A 20,024-nucleotide genomic window follows, 5' to 3' on the forward strand; every position below is an offset into this window, starting at 1 on the left:
TGCAGTCTATCCACTACCTTAGGCAGGTTCATGGATAACTCTTTATTGTTGTTGTAAAACTGTATTTTTAATGTAATGTAATGCTGTCAGAGGAAAGGCCATGTGAACCCATTTAAGCACCAAAGAATCAGCCAGACATGCTGGAGTTACAGCTTTAAGAGTTTTAAACATCTTAAGTAAGAACACATACACAATTTGTAGATTAATGGGAACCAAGTGTAAAATGAATCAATGTAATATGCTCATATTTTCTTTTACTAGTAAGGACACAGGCTGCAGTGTTCTGAAGTAGCCAAACTAGTTTTCAAATTACATGTTGAAGGGGCTATATATAAAAAGAGAACAATGACAGGCATAGGAGACAGCCTTGTGGGACACCATACTGCACTCTGTTGGCTTTGAATTCAATTAACACATTAAATTTAAACTAACAAACTTGTAATCACCTTTGAAGATCTAAACAAGTCTTTTTAAACTTGCCTTGTTCTTTGGGCTGTTCATTAAAATACCATGCTCCCCATAGAAAATAAATACGAGGTAAGTAGTAAGTGAACAATTTTAGCCAATTCTGTGATTGGTTTCTGAAATCCAGAGGGATGCTTCTGAAAACCAGAGGGTTCAGAAGGACACAAGTATATGGTTCAGGGGGATTAGGAAAAATGTGCAGGTGGATTAGGATATGGTTCAGGGGGATTAGGATATGGTTCAGGTGGATTAGGATATGGTTTCTTAAGGCATGGCTCAATACCTGCTACTCTGGTAAATTTAAGGACATGGTCCCATCTGAAGGTACTCTAATACCCCAAAGAGGTAACCTAGTCAAAGACACATGTAGCTAATCAAAGGGCAATAGCATAGTATTATTATAGCCAATAAGACTGAATTTAGCATCAGAAGTTGTATAGAGGATTTTTTGCAAGATGCTGTTAAAATTCTTACACTTGTAGACTTGTACAGAAGAATGAGTGCTACTAAGGAACAGGAATGTAAATCCATTGTGAGCCATAAGCAGTAACCTGTTCATGGAAACTGTACAACTTGTTTATATCAAAACCAAACTGGAAACAACGTGTTGATATCAATACCAAAACTGATAATCAAGTTAGATTTAGGATGTGGTTACACTTGCGAGTGGGTCCCTAAGACATTCAGAGGAACACCAGTCAAAAATCAACACAATTCTGCCCTATAAATATGATACGAATATTGAAGTTACCCATAGCTTTATTAGTGGATGAAGAAAACTATAAAGAGTGTACAGAGTGCATGGTCCAGGTGGCCTGAACAGATGTACTTTTAACTGTTTAATGCAGCACAGATGAAAGGTTCATTAGGTTCTTTTCTTTCTCTCTCTCTCTCTCTCTCTCTCTCTCTCTCTCTCTCTCTCTCTCTCTCTCCCTCATGCATGGTTGTTTGTGTGTTATGCACATGTCCAATGTGAATAAACGTGTTTTTATGTAAGTCTCCATATGAGTATGATCACACAAATCTCTTGACTAAATGCCTAAATGTGAATAAATGTGTGTGTACATATATATAATCTGGTGAGATGCTTTATGGTTTATTTGCTAGATGGCTTGGTTGCAACATTAGCCACTCTGATGGTATAAATAGAGCCTTTTTCCCCGAGCCTAGTCCAGGGGCATTCTGCTCAGAAATAAGATCCCTGATCTAAAAGAGAGCTGCATTGCCCCATGGGAAATGCCATGTGCATCATGCTTGCCCTCAGTACCCTTGCTGCAGTATTCTGACGAGGGTTAAGCGAGCCCAGAATAGTGATGGACAATTTGTGAATGAATCATTTTTGAAAGATTCTTAAATGAATAAAGGCAAATTTATTTGCAATCAAAAACAAATTTAAATTATTTTCAAGGACACAAAAAAAGCACAATTTTTTTTTTTTTGCTCAAACATGTTAGTTGGTGTAGGAATATACCAGTCCTAAAAACTGGTGGGTTTTTAAGAATGATTTACCAAAAACACAAACTTTATTTATCACAGTGATACTAAATGAATCTGAGGCAAAGATTTTTCATTATGTTGTAGGTGTACTTGTGTTCATGGATCTCATGATTATCGTTCAATTCAAGTTATTCTCACATCCTCCATGTAGTCTTATCTAAGCTACTTCAATTGTAAGTTTTCCCTAGCCTTAAGAATAGGATCATCACAATTAACATTTTGAAAAAATTCTTGATCACCCCTGATGCCCACTGTGGGTAAGTATCACAAATTAAAATTCAAATAGTTTCAATCAAATGAATGGCTTAAAATTAGTAAAGTCACTTCAAATGTTTATTACTAACCCAGAACATTACTTTTCATTTCACAGAAAAACCTGGGCCAAGAGGATTTCTAGTGATTTGCGCCAAATTTAGTCTGGTATGGCTGGACTGTGTTGATACCAAGGTAACTGTACACAGACGAGAAACAAGAAGAAGCTGTGCAGACAGAAGTTGCTTTTCCTCCCATTTAAATGTTTTTCATGACCCTGAGAGTGGTGTACTTTGAGGGTATCTTTAGACTAGCCCATTTGTACCAGCACTAAAAATAAATGATTTCTGAGTAGAGTACAAAACATTTTTGGATATGATAATCTGGCAAATATTATAAATATATAATGTAAATGGTTATGATCCACTCTGAACTTACTCTACACACAGCTGTGCCATTAGATGAGGAGTAAAGATGTGTAAAAGACCACAGGCCATAATAAACTTGGGGGGGGGGGGGGGTAAAATTACTTGTAGCAGGAATACAACATACACTCTTGTCAGTCCTGGTACCCCCCGGACCATCTGTGAGAATTTAAAAAGTCTCGAAATGCACAGCCATAGATGACCTCATCAACAGTGACAGCAAGAATCCCGATTAGCTGGGACAATGTAGTGAAAGTGAATGATACCCGACCTGAAGTAACAAGGGCACAAACAGGAAGCAGCATCTCCCTCCAATGTGGTCTGTCAGCTGTGGTCACCAGCATCACTAGCTTACTAACCATCAACTCAGCTTTTTCCTTGTCCCTACAGTGTACAGTGGCTCTTACTAATACCACAATACAGATCCCCCCCAAAGCAGTGCTTTGCATCAGCACACAGCATGTGATAACAGCCGGACCCGCTTGAGCACGGTTTATACACGGTAGCGTCTTCTTCACATTAATAATTAAAACTATCAGATTTAAATGCAAATATCCATGCGCTCATACACATGTGATCATTTCAACTGCTGTCATTTTGATAACCTGTTGCGAGGAACATCTTATCTGCCTTCTGGTGTTTTAGCACTGTTCACTTCCTCGGAGCCGTGATTTATTCATTAATCTATTCCAAATAAAGTATGGAACATTTCCAGTTTGGCCGTGAAGTACAGGAAGTTCAGGGTCGGGGAAAGGAGACACCTGACAAACTGATCCAGACAGGAGAAAGAATAACGGGACAAGTAAAGCTCTCCCTCTCTACATTCATGAAGTTCATCACTCTATGGCTTTAGTATATTTAAATCAGATGACAAACAGAATAACTGTTGTTTGCCACTAGCCTGCTTTTGAGGAGCAGACTAGAAAGAATAACCATCTTGTAGTCATTATCATATTAAATTTTTTATTGGTTTTAAATTAAAAGAGACTCATAGTACAGGTAGTGCTCACACAGTGCCTTGTGTGTGTTTGGTGTGTACCAGTTAGAACAGCGATTTACTGCTGAAATTCACAACAAAAATTATTAGGTCAATATTAAGTTGATTTGTATTTACAATTGCATTCAATAATTAGGAAAAATATATAGACATGCATTCCAATGTAAACTGAAATTTCAGGAGTCAGTAAGTCAGGCAGCATACTAAGAAGAGAGTGAGAGAGAGACATTGTGTGTGTGTGTGTGTGTGTGTGTGTGTGTGTGTGTGTGTGTGTGTGTGTGTGTGTGTGTGTGTGTGTGTGTGTTGGGGATGAGTACAGTATAGCTGAGAACCAAGAACACAATGGCAATAAATATATCACTAAAAGAGACACAGAGTGTATGGCAATGAAATGAAAAAAAAAATTGCTTTAGTGTTGTAAACAAAGCTTTGATATATACCTAACTTTATTATATTTAACCAAAATTACATGAAATGTCATATCCATGCATGATATCTGTAAAAAATAGCACATGTAATACATCCAACACAAAAAATTCCCCCAAACAACTGAGCCGCAAGTCCACAGCATTTTTTTACTGAAAAAGTTTCAGTTCGATATCAATATCAGATGACATTCAAATGCGAGATATCAATATCGGATTGGTACACAGAAATTGATATCATGCCATCTCAAATTAAAAATGCATAAAAGCAAGTTGTTGAAATGTAATGCACATGGTTTTTCTGTAATGTATGAACATTCATCATGCCATATGATTGTTTGCATTGTATTGTTGCATGCACTGAAACCAAACAACAATGAAAGGTTTAGATTACATTTCATAATAGTACAAAAAGCTGAGGTCATTTATGAAAAACAGTGGCACCACATCTGCATTTGAATGAATGAATGCAAAAAGTAGAAAGAAAAACAATTATGTCTTGTGACATGATAAATCTGTACACATCATATGAAATCAGTAGAAGTTGTGCTATGCATCTTAAAAGGTTTTAAAGGATGAAAGTCAGTTTTACAACCAAAAAGTAACAAACAGCATTTATGAAGAGATTTTTTTTATTATTATTTTCTATAAAGTGCAGCTCACGTGAGATGAAGAATCAAACTGCTTTGTAGTCCTCAAATTAACCAGTTTATGCTCCATAGAGTGGGTGCCCCACATAGAGGTGATCTTTAAAATAGATTTAGTACAAAATCTCTGACACTTCCAAGTCACTAGGTGTCAGTAAAGTAGCAGTTTTCATAATGTGAAAATGACTTATTGCTCCTTTAATTATTTTTAATCCTCTAGTCAAGTGAATGTTTGGCTGTTTACAAATATTCAGCCAACATTTAAAAACAAAGATGTTAAATGTTAAATGTTTTGATTAAGAATAGGCTAACATGTATTGAGAAAAGCTCAATATTTGCATGTTATTACATGATTCTCTAAATTAACTATGACAAAATAATTATTTTGGAAAGAACATTTGAAGAAGTTTCTGTATACTTACAGCTATCTTGATATAGTTATTTTAATAGTCTATGATTAGGGTTAGAGGGGCATCAGCCTAGTAAATAGTATACCCCTTTGACATTTTATGGGAGTGGGTGACTACAAAATTAGTTTATAACTGATTTACTAGGCATATTTTTCTACATATAAGATTGGAATGCTTATTTTCTTTGAGATTTAAAGTGTTGAGTCCTACTTTCAGAGAAAAGTTCAGAGAAAAATATCATAAATAATATTTGTACTAAAGCTGTAATGTATATGTCATTCAGTAGCAATCATCAGCCTTCTGAGGGTAACCACAGCCAACTCTGTACTGAAGACTGATGATTGAGTATAAATCTGACCACTAATTCTGCAGAATTTAAATAATTTGCTCTTTTATATAACTAAGAATTTACATCCTCTTATTTCCCCAGCGGTGTTTGTTTCTATTTTTCCATTGTTAAATAATTTTACTAAATATTGCAGATGTCATATGAGGACAACTGTCAAATTGGATGCATCTGGTCTTGCTTTTCATAACAGCTGCCTCACATATATTTGCCTTGAATTCGCTTTGCTCTGCCAGTTATTGTACTCCCAATGTTACCTGTATCTCTCATGCAGTTTTAAAAGAGCACTAGAAAGCTTTCAGTTCAGGATTCAATTTGTAAGGTATTAGAGCCTGATTTGAGAATGTCAGTTTTTATGCAGTATGCTAATAGCCTGCAATGCACCATGATGCTTTTTGAAGTCAGATATGCCATAATAATAGACTAACATACACCAAAGTAAAGCAACATTGCCGGTTAAATTCATCACCATATAAATACTACTTGAACATCTTATTTATGCATGGAAAATGTTTACAGAAGCTCAGAACTTCGATTCTAATTTTCTTTTTCCCAAAGTGTGTGGATGAGTAAGGAACTTCTTTTACAGTACAGAGGGAATGAGTCCCAGCTTGTTTGTGGATGTCCAAGACACATGAACAGAATAAATGCCTACATGTATCAGTGACGCTTCACCATCCATCTAGCCCTGACCTATCTCTTTCAGAGAAGCAGGTTTCCAATCCCAGCTGGTGAAACCTGAGGATCATAACCTGAACCTCTCCACCCCCCTAAACCCCATTTTAATTTTGCTGCCTTGAACATGAAAATCTCAGTCTGACATTGAACAGAAGTGCTTGTGCCTTAAGCATGCTAACATAATAGGATGACTTTGCAAAAAAGGATTAGCAAATGCAGCTATGGAATGCTTAATGAATCTATCAGTCACAAATGAGCGTACACCACTTCACAAAGTTAAAAGGGGAAAGCAAACTGATGCACCAGTATTATCATTAATTCAATGAGCAGCCTCTCCGACAGCTGTGTGGGGGTCTCATGTCGCATGCTTTGCAATATCAGTATCTGCACCAATCAGATTCTGTTGTGAATTATTTTTAAAAAGGACTATAATTTCACTTTTTTCCTAAGCAAGAAAGAGATTTGAAGGTTGATTTACATTACCTCATAACATGTGTATATGAGTGTGAGTGTGTGTGTGTGTGTGTGTGTGTGTGTCTTACCTCTTACAGCCTAGACCGTCAAACAATTCCTGGCTGGTACAGTTGAACTTGTATAATACACATACACAATGCAGAAACGTTATCCGGTATAAAGTGTGACACTTCCCCTTATTGCTTGCCGTTGTCCTCTGCTTGCCGTTCTGTCTCTGCTTGTCCTCAGTTTGCCTCTATGAAAGATCAAGGTAAGGAGTCTGGATCCGCAGAGTTGGGGGGGGGGGGGGGGGGGCGTTCCTGCTAGAGTGTGTCTGGATGAGCCAAAAAAAAGGAGAGATACAGAGTGAAGGGAGTGAGCTACTGCCCTGTCAGAGGAATGGACGGTATTGCACTGAGCAGGAAAGAATAAACAGAGAAATGAAGTGGGAGGGGGGATGGAGGGAGAGACAGGCATGCAGATATCAGTGGTGCTGCTAAATTTAATGCCCCCGTCTCTCTGTTACACACACACACACACCCCTCCCCTCACATTCATGGTACACCCCTTGGACAGATGGCCTTGTCAGGAGACTGTGCCCTCAGGAACTCTAAGAGAAAGACAGATGGCTATATATAGAGATGGAGAGTCAGAGAGAGAGAGAAGGTACAGCAGATTCTGTCAAGTCATGCAAATATGAGAAACTAAATCAATACTTGTATAAAGAAAGGTCTTAGTATTTCTGATTTTTTCTATAATTTACAAATCCAAAGAATGCATGAAGGCCTGTTCTCATGGGTTGTGGAGTCACAGTTCAATAAATGCTGTAAGAAATAGCATTTAAAGAGATTTTTGTATTTGAGGAAATACTTAACTACACATACCTAAATACTTTGGTGTGGTCTTGAGCTTTTTAATATGGCATTACTGTAGAATATGTTCTCTTCCATGTGTTTTACTTTCAAATGCTCAGAAAGGTGTGTGTGTGTGAGAATCAAAAGGAGACTGAAGCGTGTGGCCCGAGTGCTGCAGGGCATGGGGCAGAATGCACAGGCTCCAGCGACGTGGATGAACATTTCTTACTACACAAAGACAACGGCACTCACATGCGTAACAAACGGTGAACGTGAGCACAATACGGTCCACATTAAACAAACACGATAAACACATACATTTAACAATGATGAAAATAACATCTAACTTTAACATTAACACTAACACGCTACCTCAACAATGACCAGCACCTTGCACACAAGGACAAGGGTTTATATACACAAAGACAAGACAAGGTGCAGGTGTGTGTAGGTGTGTAGGTGTGTACACAAACAAATATCCTCCCAAGTCATGTGGCAGGCCAAACCCTGTGACTTGCGGGAGGTAATGCTTGTGAATGTTTCACATGATTGATTTATTTGGACAAATTATTTGTATGTAATAATGGCTGAATGAATACTGGGCTTAAGGGATTTGTATGTAAAATAGGTTTTTTTAAATGTCAACATGCTTGACATCAAAAAAGTTCAATGTACAAGAAATAAAGTTGAGACAGTGAGGCAGGATGCAGAACTGAGCAGACCTTTCACAAACAGAGAAGTTGTACACGGAACAAAACTAACCCAAATACAGAACATTACAACACTCATAATGTAATAGGCAGTCTAACGCTCACAGAAGCAGCTGATACACAGCATGCATGGGATCAAACACCGACAAAGACTAACAGTTAAACAGGACTTTATATATACATGGTAACAAGGAACAGGTGCGGCACATGGGAAGGGTGTGGCAATAAAGACGAAGACACACACACACACACACACACACACACGCGAACACGAACATAGAGAGCAGGCTAGGAAGAGGGGGCCGTGTTGTGACAGAACCCCCCCCAACGGCGTGACTCGTAGCGTGCCAGTCTATCGGGCCATGGCCCCCAGACCAACGCCAAATGGCGAGGCCTGAGGACTGAGCGAACCGACACGGGCCAGCGCAAACAGGACAGAAAGGAGGAAAACAAGGAACATGACAACCGGCTTGGGTGGTGCCAGCGCCTCTGCTTTTTGGGCAGGTGAGCCGGAGTGCACGCCAGATGACCCGCCCACCTTGGGATCGAGCGCCGGCAATGCTTCCACCTTTCCCAGTTCAGCTGACAGGCAGGCACACGTTCATTGTGGTCTTGCGCTCAAGGTATGACAGTATCCCTTAGTGACTCAATAAAGAGATGGAGTTGCATGGTCTTGGAGATCACCTGGTTGGTGACCACTGCTCTAGGTTACATGAATGCAGTGAATCCCTTTTTCACGCCATTGCACTATGGTCTGCTTATCTTCTTGCTAGCTGCTGAACTCCTGTCCTTTCACTAGTCCTTCTGATCTACATTCCTAATATTGTGGATAAAATACGATAAGAACACAGTCAGAAAGAATACACTTTCAAAAAATACAGATGATGCTTTAGTACATGTAATTTATATCTAAGTTTTAAATATAAAAAATAAAAGGTTTTGAAACTAAACATGAGTATCTTACCAAAATGTTTGGTTTTGATTGGCTTTCAATATTTTTGACCACCATGGGAACCTTAAAACCTTTAAACTATTTGCAAATGACAGCAGCTTGGATGACAAATAAATATTTGCTCAAAAAAGTGAGTTTGCTCAAAATGTTACCTAAGAACACTTCCATGAATAAGGAATGGTATCAAAACATCATCCAAGAGCAATTTCTCCCAACTATCCAGGAGCAATTCGGTGATGAACAATGCTTTTTCTAGCAGTGCCATGTCACAAGGCAAAAGTGGCTTTGTGAACCAAACATTGAACTTTTCGGTCCATGCCCATGGAAACTACCCAGGTCTCAATCCCATTGAGAACCTGTGGTAAATCCTCAAAAAGAGGGTGGACAAACAAACACAGAAACTGTGATCAGCTCCAAGCACTGATCAGGAACGAATGGGTTGCCATCAGTCAAGATTTTGCACAGAAGCTGATAATCAGCATACCAAGGCAAATTGCAGAAAACGTTGCTTAAACTGGATGTATCTGTAAATAAAAAGTTGGGGGTTTTTAACTTATGAAATGCTTATAATTGTACTTCACTCTACCATATAAACGTCTGAGGCAGTAAACTTTGTGAAAACCAAAATTTGTGTTAGTCTCAAAACATTTGGCCATGACTATACACAGACACAAGATGTGCAAAGTATCCTTATTTAATATCTGGATGACCTCACTGTACACAAAAGAATAATTATAATATATTTTAAAAAGATCATGTATAATATAAAAAATAAAAACATCCAAGATTCTTATTAATAGTATCAAAACTAAGAAATGAAATTCAATCGCTAATCCTGCAGTAAAACATTTTTAATGAGAAGATTGAAAATATTAGGAAATCAATGAATTGCACTTCCTCAGACACTGTTAATTTGCAAATGCATTTTGACAACTGCCTAATTAGCTCAATTTTCCTCAGTTTGTCTTGAGGAGCTAATTTCTCAGATAAATTCTTATAAATCCTTCTCATACATTCTTGATCCAGTCCTAACTTGTTTACACAAAGAATCATTCAAACTTGCGGTTATCAAACCATTAATTAAAAAACCTAATTTTAATCCCCATGAGCCTTTCAATTACAAGCCAACTTCCAACCTGCATTTTATTGCTAAAATAGTAGAAATAGCAATTTCGTCACAATTATGTGCCTATTTGCAGACAAATAATTTCCATGAAATATTTCAGTCTGGATTTAGACCATATCACAGCACTGAAACTGCAAAGATAGCAATCTTTTAATATTCTATGTTTGTTGTGTAGCCCGTGTGGGTCTTTTGTATTTGAACTGTTAGAGCCGACTTGTGATATCCTACTATACAGGCCGGAAGTAGCTGATGAACTGTAAATGAACTGACACTAATGCGGTAGTCAGGCTGTCTCCACCATCTTGTTACTATTACAAGACTTGTTAGACACATTGTCTGTAATTGGAGTTGTCCGTTAGTAATATATTGATGTAGAAAACAGCGTATTTTGAGTTTATGATGAACTGTTTGTTAGTTTATGACATTATGATTGTAGCTCAGCTAACACATTTTTCTTTGTCTCCTATTTTAAGATAATATCCTATGCTAAATTTGCACTTAGACTACCTGTTCCATGCTCACCTTTATTTACGGTGATGCCCCATATTTGCTGTATACCATGTCACTTCTGTAATGTCAGCATCATTTTGTGTTTGGTGTAGATTTACAGTTCTTTTTTTTTCCTTCTAATTTGATAAGAAAATAAGACATTTGATAATGCTGCAAGAGATGGTTTTTCAGTAAGACCCCAAAATGTTCTTTAAAAATGTGTTATTACTGACTCTAATCTCTCCTTTGACACACATATATGAAAACATTAAAACTGCTTTTTCCATTTACATAATATTGCTAAACTGAGACATGCATTCCTCATCAGATGCAGAGTAATTGGTCCATGCTTTTATTTAATCAAGTTTGGATTATTGTAATGGTCTTCTAATTAAATGCTCTAAAAAGGCACTAGATACACTTCATCTTGCACAGCATGCAGCAGCGAGAGCACTTACAAGAGTTGGAAAGTTTGACCATATTAGTCGTATTCTTTCAGCTCTGTGCTGGCTCCCAATCAATTTTCAAATCCACTTTAAAATACTTTTGTTGACATATAAGGGATCAGGTCGAACAGTATCTGATTGAACCCGCTATATGTGATAACCCGCCTCACCTACTGTGTTCTCATAATGCAGGGTTTCTCTTAGTTCCTGGAATTGGTAAGATTACAGATGGAGGAAGTACTTTCTCCTATAAACCCTTCGAGTTTTAATCTGGGACTCAGACTCACTCTGAATTATTGAATCTTGGTTAAAGATTGACTTATTTACTCAAGATTTTGGGTAGCCTGGTGCAGAGCCTGGGGCCCCTGGTCGTAGAGTTTTCTGGTAATCTGAGCTGTTGATTACTGTCATCCAGCCACTTCATGCATTCACTTGGATTTGTGATGAGGACGTTGGTAAAATGAAATGTCTCAGAGAGTCCTCAGGACCGTGTTCACCCTCTGGCTTTCCCTATTAGTTATACTGCTACAACAGACATGCTAGAGCTGCACGCTGATCACTAGCACGTTTCTATTTCATATGGACTGTTCATTTTTACAGATCTAGCTACATCTTTGTTTTACTTGTGTGCTACTGTGGAGATGAAGCCGTCACTGGACTAGACCTGCTCATGGGTGACAAAGCAACACAGATGATCTAGAAAATGTCCTGGTGCCACTACTAGAGTAACTGATGCTGTCATATCCATCCTCCCACTTCACTTGCTCTAGTGGATGCAGAAACATCTTGCCCACCTTTGAGTAAAGCAATACAGCAAGTATGAAATGAAAGTATTTTCACTGACAGAATAAAAGCCAGTGGTAATGAAAACTCTTAATTTTATATTACCCACCATGATCTATTAAACAAGGAAACACTGCAAAACAGGCCTTCAGAAAATGTAAACATTCTCCTAATTAAATACTGCTCTATTGTATGCCAACATTTTTACAGTATATTAAAAACAATAACCTAAATTAAAGTAAGAAGGTCTAGCTTGAACTCTTCATTTTAACTTGCCTATTGAATACTTTACAGATAGCATTTCAAGCTTTGGGTACATTAAAAAACATTAAACAGATGTTTGCCTATGTGTGACTTGTCATTTAGAACTTTGTATGCCAGGCTCTTAATAGGATTTCGGGAAACTGTATGTCAGAGCTGGACAAGCTTCCTGCTGTGCTTCGCTTTTTTCCTGCTTCTCTTTACTGGTCACTGCTTAGCACAGTGGTTGAGGTATAACTGTTGTTATGTTCCTGGGCCTTTTCTTTTCAGTTGTTCTTCGTGTTGCGGTATTAGAATTGTTTTGTTTGGTTTTTTTTAGATTATCCACACGAGGGCGCACCAAGGACCAAAGAGCTGTCGAGATGACGTGGTTACTGCAACGGATGACCTGATTGGCTACAAGGAAAATTAAAAATCTGCATCGAGGATGACCTGTGAGGCTCTGTGTTAGACTCTTTTTAAGATGGTGTGTTAAAGTTGACTGTTCTTTTTTTTTTGTCCCAGGTTCTTTAGAATAGGGCCTTATGAGTGATTACTTGCTGTCCAGCTAGGTTCTTCCATGGAGCCTTTGAGATGTACTCGATTTAGAGGCGTTATGCACAAGGCCTCGAGTAGTTACATGAAATGCTCCTCTGTCAGCAGCATTGAGTGTCAATTACTGATAATTGATTGCCTGAAATATTGAGTATTGTTTGTCTGATTGTTTGGAGTTATAGGGGTGGGTGCCGTGTTCTTTTTGCTTTGTTGTTTTTGTGATAAGGGGTGTGGGGTTTCATAAATTAAATGAATGCTAAGCTTACACTAATAGAGAATAATGTGCAGAATGAAATAGGACTAATGCTTGAATTAATAAAATAATTACTGTATGTCCAGACATGAAAGCAGACATAAAAGGAAATGCCCTAGACATGCATATGTGTGATTACGCAAGAAGACAAGACGGTCAAACAGAGGTGACAGCTGAGATGGAAAAACACAAAAGACAAAAAAAGACGAGAAAAAACTATGTCTGTTGCAAAGTTATGCTTTAGATCTCACTCGCACTGCGTTGTGAAGTGACGTCTCCAGAGCTCTGCATTAATAAAAGGCCACAGGCTAACGCACTGGTTCTTGTCTCTTCTTTCCTGCATCAACGGACACGACGGGATTAGGGAAGAGTGAGTTGTATTTTATTTTGGTTTGGTTTTAGCAAAGAATGATTGAATTAATTCTAGTAGATTTGTATTGTTTGTTGTGTTGGTGCAAAGCCCACCCTGAAGCAATACTCCTGTTTAGGTTCAGTTTATGTTGCGTGTCCATGTATATTTTTGTATATGTTATGTTTCTGTTCCATCAGAGAATACCAATAATAGAATACTGAAACTTCTGTACAGAGTGCATTTCCGTGGGTTTGTTGTTTGTTTGTTTTTTAAATGTTGCGCCCTTTTGTGGACCTAGATTTGGAGCCCTTGAAAGGTGCAGGTAATAGGGTTGTAACACCGTAACAACCTTTCACAGTGTCACAACAGTAGCTCAACACTTCAGCTAATGCCAGGCTGTCATGTTTTAGGGTTTCAGTTTGCTCTTCAGTGTCACATGCTCTTGCTGTTTCATTTGATTTCTGCTACTGAGAAGGCTCTAAACTTTTGGCAATAAACTCTTTTTTTGCATCATTAAAATTTTTGCCCCATAGATTACACAATATTTTCTGATGTTTGATTTTCTGTGTTCATTCAGATCATTTTAATTAAACTAAATTCTCCACTGACTTTAGCCAACTGTGTTTTATGTCTGTAGAGTGCTGACACTTGCATTAAACATGCATTGTGGCACAGCAGGATAGTCTATCTCACAGAAGATTTTCTTTTTTCTAGTGTACTGACACAGTGAGGAACCTGTAGTCAGAGTAGCTCTAGAGGAACTTCCAGACCAAAGCATGTTTCCTAAGACTTCAAACAGCTTCTTAACATTTCTGAAATTGCATATGCCAGTGTTGGGTACGTGAAGAGATTATTAACATGATCTGTAGTCTCCTGCTACTTCTGCTCCAGGTGAGTAAACAAAGAACATGTCACTCCATTTGTAAATTGAGAGACTAGAGTTAACCTTGTGTTTTGTGTAATTAAAGAATTTTTGCAATGCATTTGTATAAAAACCTTGTACCTCCTGTCAGGGCTTGGTCACTACGAAAGATTTGTCACCAGGCCAAAACTGCAAGGGTGCTGATTTTAAGGAAGCAGCACATTCACTTGCAAGTAAACAGCTTCCTATGTTGTCTATTTGCTCTTTAATCATGATAGTGGAGAATAACAATACAATAGTTATGGCAATATACCCAACAAAACAATGATTTGATTTTGTTTTGTACTTTGTATGTTGCTGGACTCAGACAAATGTACTGTTTGTATAACAGAGTGTCACCAAGATGTTCCAGTTTTGGAGTTTCCAAAATCATCTGTGGGGTTGAAGAGGAGAAATTTTGTGACTCATCCAATCTTCTTTCCAGAAAATGATAGGGGTCCTTTCCCTAGAAAGATGACCGTTCAGGTGAGTGATATTGATTATGGGTGAATGCCATACCTTATACCTGCATTATTTAGTGCTAAACTGTCACTATTTATTAATCTATTCATTTTTGCTACATTTTTATGCAGATCAAGTCCCTCATTGCTAAGGAAGCTCCGGTGTGGTACAGCATCACTGGTGAAGGAGCAGACCAGCCTCCTAAGGGTCTTTTTACTGTGGATAAGAACTCTGGCTGGCTGTATGTTTCAATGCCTCTAGACAGAGAGAAAAAAGACAAGTATGAGGTAGGAGACATTTTCTGTTTCCTTCTAATGATGAATAGCAATTTTGTCTTTACAGAAGATGGTGTGCTGGTGAAGTAGTTTTACTTTGTTCTGACTAATGCAGTTTGAATGCATCTGTTGCGACAGTCATTTAATCTTTTTTATTTTATTTCTACTAATTCCAGCTTCAAGCCCATGCAGTTGCTCAAGATGGAAATGTAAAAGAACAACCAGTGGACATTGTGATCAATGTGATTGACCAGAATGATAACAGGCCCATATTTACCCAGGATCCATTCCGTGGCAGTGTAGCAGAAGCTTCAAATATAGGTGCCTATTTGTAGCCAATTTAATAGTGTAATAAAGGGATTGATGATGGCTGGTATTACTTTGATTTATTCTATTCTCTCTCTGCTCAAAATTTTATGATCATTTTTTTGAATGAAGGGTTTGAGATCATGACAGTTACAGCCACTGATGCAGATGACCCCAGCACTGACAATGCTGATGTCAGATACACCATCCTCAGTCAGATTCCAGCACAGCCAAACCCAAACATGTTTAGCATCAACCCTGTCAGTGGAGCAATTCTAGTGGGCGCTGAAGGATTGGACAGAGAAGTGAGTGCAGAAATCAGGTTTCTGATTGGCTGGATTTAATGTGGAATGGGGTTAAGTGAAAGTAACTTTGATCATGATCATGTTTCAGAAATATCCTGAATACACATTGGAGATCCAAGCTGCAGATATGCGGGGTAATGGCTATGCAGTCAAAGGAAACGCTGTAATTACAATAACCGACAGCAATGATAATGCACCTCAGTTTGAGAAGACCTCGGTAAGGAAGATGACAGCTCTGATTTACAGAAAGTTTTATATAAATTGGTTAAATAGCTGCAGCAGCTAATGACTTTATTGTAGATTAGATGGTGATATGTAAATACCTGTAAATGGGGTTTAAACTCATATTTCACAAAATAAAGCTGATGTTCACTTAAACCTCTACACTGTCTACTTTTCACATTGTTAATGTAGCACTGTTGTTTTTCAGTACAACGTCTCCGTCCCAGAGAATAAAGTGGGAGCTGTGGTGGTGAAACTGCCAGTGACTGATGAGGATGAACCTCAGTCATCTGCCTGGGCAGCAAAGTTCAGGATTGTTGGTGGAAATAGTGGTGGGCTTTTCAACGTTAGCACAGGACTGAAGAAACAGGAGGGCATCATTACTACTGTCAAGGTAAGGCATCCCTCAAATGGGTTTGTTAGCTTAATTTGCATTATGATCAGGTTTACTTAATTTCTTTTGTGTTCTCTCTAGCCACTGGACTTTGAGAGAAACAGCAAGTACACTCTGTTGGTGATCGTTGAGAATGAAATTCAGTTTGCCAAACTTTTGCCCACCTCCACTGCCACAGTCACTGTGAATGTTATCGATGTGAATGAGGCTCCAGTGTTTGACCCAGAGAAGAAGACAATTTCCATACCTGAAGATCAGAAGGTTGGCAATGAAATAACGGTGTACACAGCCAGTGACCCTGACACGGCAAAGTCTCAGAAAGTGAAGTAAGGGTCTCCTCGGTGCCTTTTATTTTTGACAGATCTTGTTTATTTCTGCATGTCCATATCTGTGTGTGGTTGTAGTGCTAGAGGTTAGACTCTCTCTCTGGTTCATGAGCATTGCTGTAGTAATTTGATGTCATGCTGTGTGTTTTATGTATCGTGTAGGCAGCGATCCTGCTGACTGGCTGGATGTGGACGAAGACACTGGACTGATCAAAGTCAAGAACCCCATGGACAGAGAGTCTCCTCTTGTGGAAGACGGCAAATACGAAGTTCTGATCTTGGCTATGGATGATGGTAACTGTTAACAACCAGCTACTATTACTATGTAACCCTGTGCTCTTAACTAATAGAAACGCAGGGTAAAAATAATTCTATTTTTATCTAGATATGTTTTGTAAGTACACACCACAAAAAAAAAAAAAAAACTTTACCGCAAAGGATGCCTCATGACAAATTGCTTATAAATTGGATGTGATGTTGGTGGCACAGAAGGAGCAAGAGGCGAGTGATGTTCTGGAGCGTCTTTATTCTCCATAACAAGTTCAGACTCAAGCAATGAAAGAAAAGCACTAAATAGCAAGCAGTAAGTCTCAGGTCATCGTCACTGGTTTTTTCGCACTGTATGCTCTGCAATGCGCTGCACTGATGGCAGGCATCGGTGGGTTCGTACATAATATACCAAAAAACTCCCCATATAAAAGATCCATGAAGTAACATGCAATACTTATGTATATACAGAGTAAGTACATTGTACCATAACTTAACCATGTTGGTGTTAATGACAGACATTTAATATAAGTGGGACTCAGTATAAAGTATCAGGTATAAATAAATAAATATGAATAAAGCAAAATATTTTCAAAAATGCAACATAAAATTACAACAGCATAAACACAAACCTTAAAGTGCATTTAGCAGTCCACCACTGACAATTGATATTTTCTAATATCAGTGTTAACAAAATTATTAACCAAAATGCTCTGCCTAGTTATGGATTTCAACAAACCCATTGAACCCAATCAAATCAAACCAAATTCTGTAAGAAACCTAGATTGTAAAGGTATCTTTACATTTTCTAATTGGCTTTTTAAATTTCAATTTTGTAAATACCTAAAGATAATGTACTCAAAGTTTGGGTTCACAAAAAAGATACTTCATTGCCTTTTTCATTGTAGTTATAGTGAACCAGTGCTAGATCATTTGACAACGTTTGAGTTTGCAAGTTTTATAAAGCTTCAAATGTCTCAGAAAATTTGAACCTTGATAAATCAATGAAAATATGTTGTGTGTGTTTTTATAGGTGTCGTGCCCGCCACAGGTACTGGGACTTTGATTATCAATGTGGAGGATGTAAATGACAACACTCCCACCGTCAACAGTACATCCATCTCATTCTGCCACACTGACCCTCAGCCTGTAGTTCTGTCCATAACAGATGAAGATGGTCCGCGCTATTCTGACCCTTTCCATGGTGAAATTATGGGAATTTCTAAAGACCACTGGATTGCTACAATAATCAATGCTGGTAAGTTACTTACAATAATAAGTACCTCATAGCTCACAATGATCATTATAATAGTGATATATATTTTAGCTCAGTGAGAGTTCACCATTTCATGAGTGTTGAGGCTCTGCTCTACCTCACTACCTCCATCAGTTATGTTCGCACACACATCTTATTCTATAAAGGATCGATTCTGGTGTTTTTATATCCAGAACAGCTGTTAAGCTGATCCGCAAAAGCATGCAAGAGCAGAAAGACTTAAACTTTAGACCAGGGAGCTTCATACAGTGCTGATCTTTACCACCTCTGTCTATCTGAATGAGAAAAACTGCGATTTAGTTAAATGCAAAATTTAAGCACATAGCTTAAAACAACCATAAAAAAGAATGTGAGAGTCTTTCATATTGAAACAGCACAAATGAGTCTTGTTTTCAGTAAGTTTTTAATAAGTGCACTGCTATAAGGCAAGAATTCCACTTCATAACCTAAAGTTTTATAGTTTTATCATCTATATGTTGATAACTTAAAAAAGGTGCGATGTTGAACCAACCAGACATTTAACAACTTTGACCTAACCGGTTTATATGTTATATGCTATAGGCTTATATGTATCACCAATAGGCTGAAACCACTAACAATGCAAAGTGTAAGACTGTAAAAACTGCAGCTCCAATATTATTTCTATATATTAAAGGGTGTGTGTGTGTGTTAAGGAAAAGCCATTACATTGATGCCTACAAGTGTGCTGGAGGATGGAAACATCAGCATAGTCCTGAGAGTGTCTGACAGTGCTGGCCTTTATAAGGACACCACCATCTCTGTCCATCTGAATAAGAATTACTGTCTGCCAAAGACCTACTTTTGTGTGAAACCTTAGTCATGAGTTGTTTGACTATTACAAAAACTTGCAGTATTTTATCAATATTACAAATGCCTGTCTTTGTTTTTCTACTCTTTGTTTCTGTAGAGTCAGCATTAGCAAGCTAAGATGAAGCTTATATGTGGGTTATAAGATGTAACACCTGATATACCATGAGACTTTCTGAATACATGGTACATCGCTCTGCAAAACTGGGAGATGGTGGTTGTGAAGTGGTTTGGGGAAGTTCATACCACAGAGCAACACTTACAGCAACATCCAGAACCAGTTTTAACCAGTTTGCCAGAAATGTGTGACACCAAATGTACAACTACAGTACAAAATTGTTTTTATTATCTTCCTTTTAATAAAGAGTTTATGCAACATATACATGGATGTTTTCCTAAATCTATAAGGGTGCAGAGATAAGGTAATGTGTGTGTGTGTCCCCGTCTGTCCCATCGTCTTTCTTCAGACTCAAAAGGAAGGATCATATTGTTTATGAAATACTGCTATAGCTGCAATACATTCCACACCGTCAGTTGATATTCCCTACTCCTGATACCAGAAAAAGAATTGAATGACTAAACCAGGGTCTTCTGGTCTGTTTATGCTGCATCAACTCTTTAATAGTTTTTTAAGTGTGACCTGGATCCAAGAGAAGCTGTTTGCAGGATGCCTTAACAATACATTTACATTGTAAACACACCTACAAATACTGTTTGTTTGAAAATAAACTTTCAGTAAAAGCACAAGGATTTAACAGCAATTGCAAGTAATTTCAAGTATTTCAAGTAATTAAAAAGGTCATTCTTCTTATTGGGAGATCTTACCCCTTTACGCACCGGCAGTTTTAATAGGACATCAGGTGTCAGGGCTGGAATTAAGCAGAAATAAATGTTGTTCTTCTCTTTACTGGTTATTGCTCATCATAGTGTCTGGAGCATGACTGTAAACAGGAAGCTCTCTCAGTTTCATGAGACTTGGCTAACACTGGGCTAAGGCCAAACTGCCATGTTATAGGGTTTCCTGTTTACTCTTCAGTGTCCCAGCTTCTTGCTGTTTCATTTGATTTCTCTTACTGTGAAGTTTGTGATGCTTCATCAGAGGACTGA

General features: G+C 38.0%; 2 protein-coding genes across 4 annotated transcripts in view; one reads left to right on the forward strand and one right to left on the reverse strand.

Annotated features, from left to right (window-relative positions):
* filip1l (filamin A interacting protein 1-like) overlaps nt 1-6,880 on the reverse strand; it is a 59,849-nt gene extending 52,969 nt beyond the window's left edge. For both annotated transcript variants that reach the window (XM_027011396.2, XM_027011395.2), the window contains exon 1: nt 6,685-6,880. The gene's annotated coding sequence lies outside the window, so the exon portion shown is untranslated. The remainder of the gene's footprint in view (nt 1-6,684) is intronic.
* A 6,429-nt stretch (nt 6,881-13,309) lies between these two features.
* On the forward strand, nt 13,310-19,221 carry LOC113575719 (cadherin-2-like). 2 transcript variants are annotated; one of them, XM_035520996.1, is made up of 13 exons: nt 13,310-13,373; nt 14,070-14,246; nt 14,369-14,450; nt 14,609-14,742; nt 14,850-15,005; nt 15,170-15,314; nt 15,432-15,604; nt 15,693-15,821; nt 16,035-16,220; nt 16,302-16,542; nt 16,694-16,840; nt 17,847-18,071; nt 18,764-19,221. In XM_035520996.1, the coding sequence occupies exons 2-13, from the start codon at nt 14,214-14,216 to the stop codon at nt 18,925-18,927; spliced, it is 1,815 nt and encodes a 604-aa protein (XP_035376889.1). In that variant the 5' UTR covers nt 13,310-13,373; nt 14,070-14,213; the 3' UTR covers nt 18,928-19,221. The 2 variants fall into 2 exon arrangements, with proteins under 2 accessions (XP_035376889.1, XP_035376888.1); XM_035520995.1 differs by lacking the exons at nt 17,847-18,071; nt 18,764-19,221 and having other exon boundaries at nt 16,302-16,546; nt 16,709-16,821.
* Nucleotides 19,222-20,024: the final 803 nt, after the last annotated feature.

Source organism: Electrophorus electricus, chromosome 21, assembly GCF_013358815.1.
Source record: "Electrophorus electricus isolate fEleEle1 chromosome 21, fEleEle1.pri, whole genome shotgun sequence".
NCBI lineage: Eukaryota > Metazoa > Chordata > Actinopteri > Gymnotiformes > Gymnotidae > Electrophorus > Electrophorus electricus.

Coding starts and splice junctions, on each gene's coding strand:
- LOC113575719 (XM_035520996.1), top strand. CDS start 14,214: ATGATCTGTAGTCTCCTGCTACTTCTGCTCCAG. Junction 14,247..14,368: donor TCCTGCTACTTCTGCTCCAG/GTGAGTAAACAA, acceptor ACCTCCTGTCAG/GGCTTGGTCACTACGAAAGA. Junction 15,605..15,692: donor CTGAAGGATTGGACAGAGAA/GTGAGTGCAGAA, acceptor ATCATGTTTCAG/AAATATCCTGAATACACATT.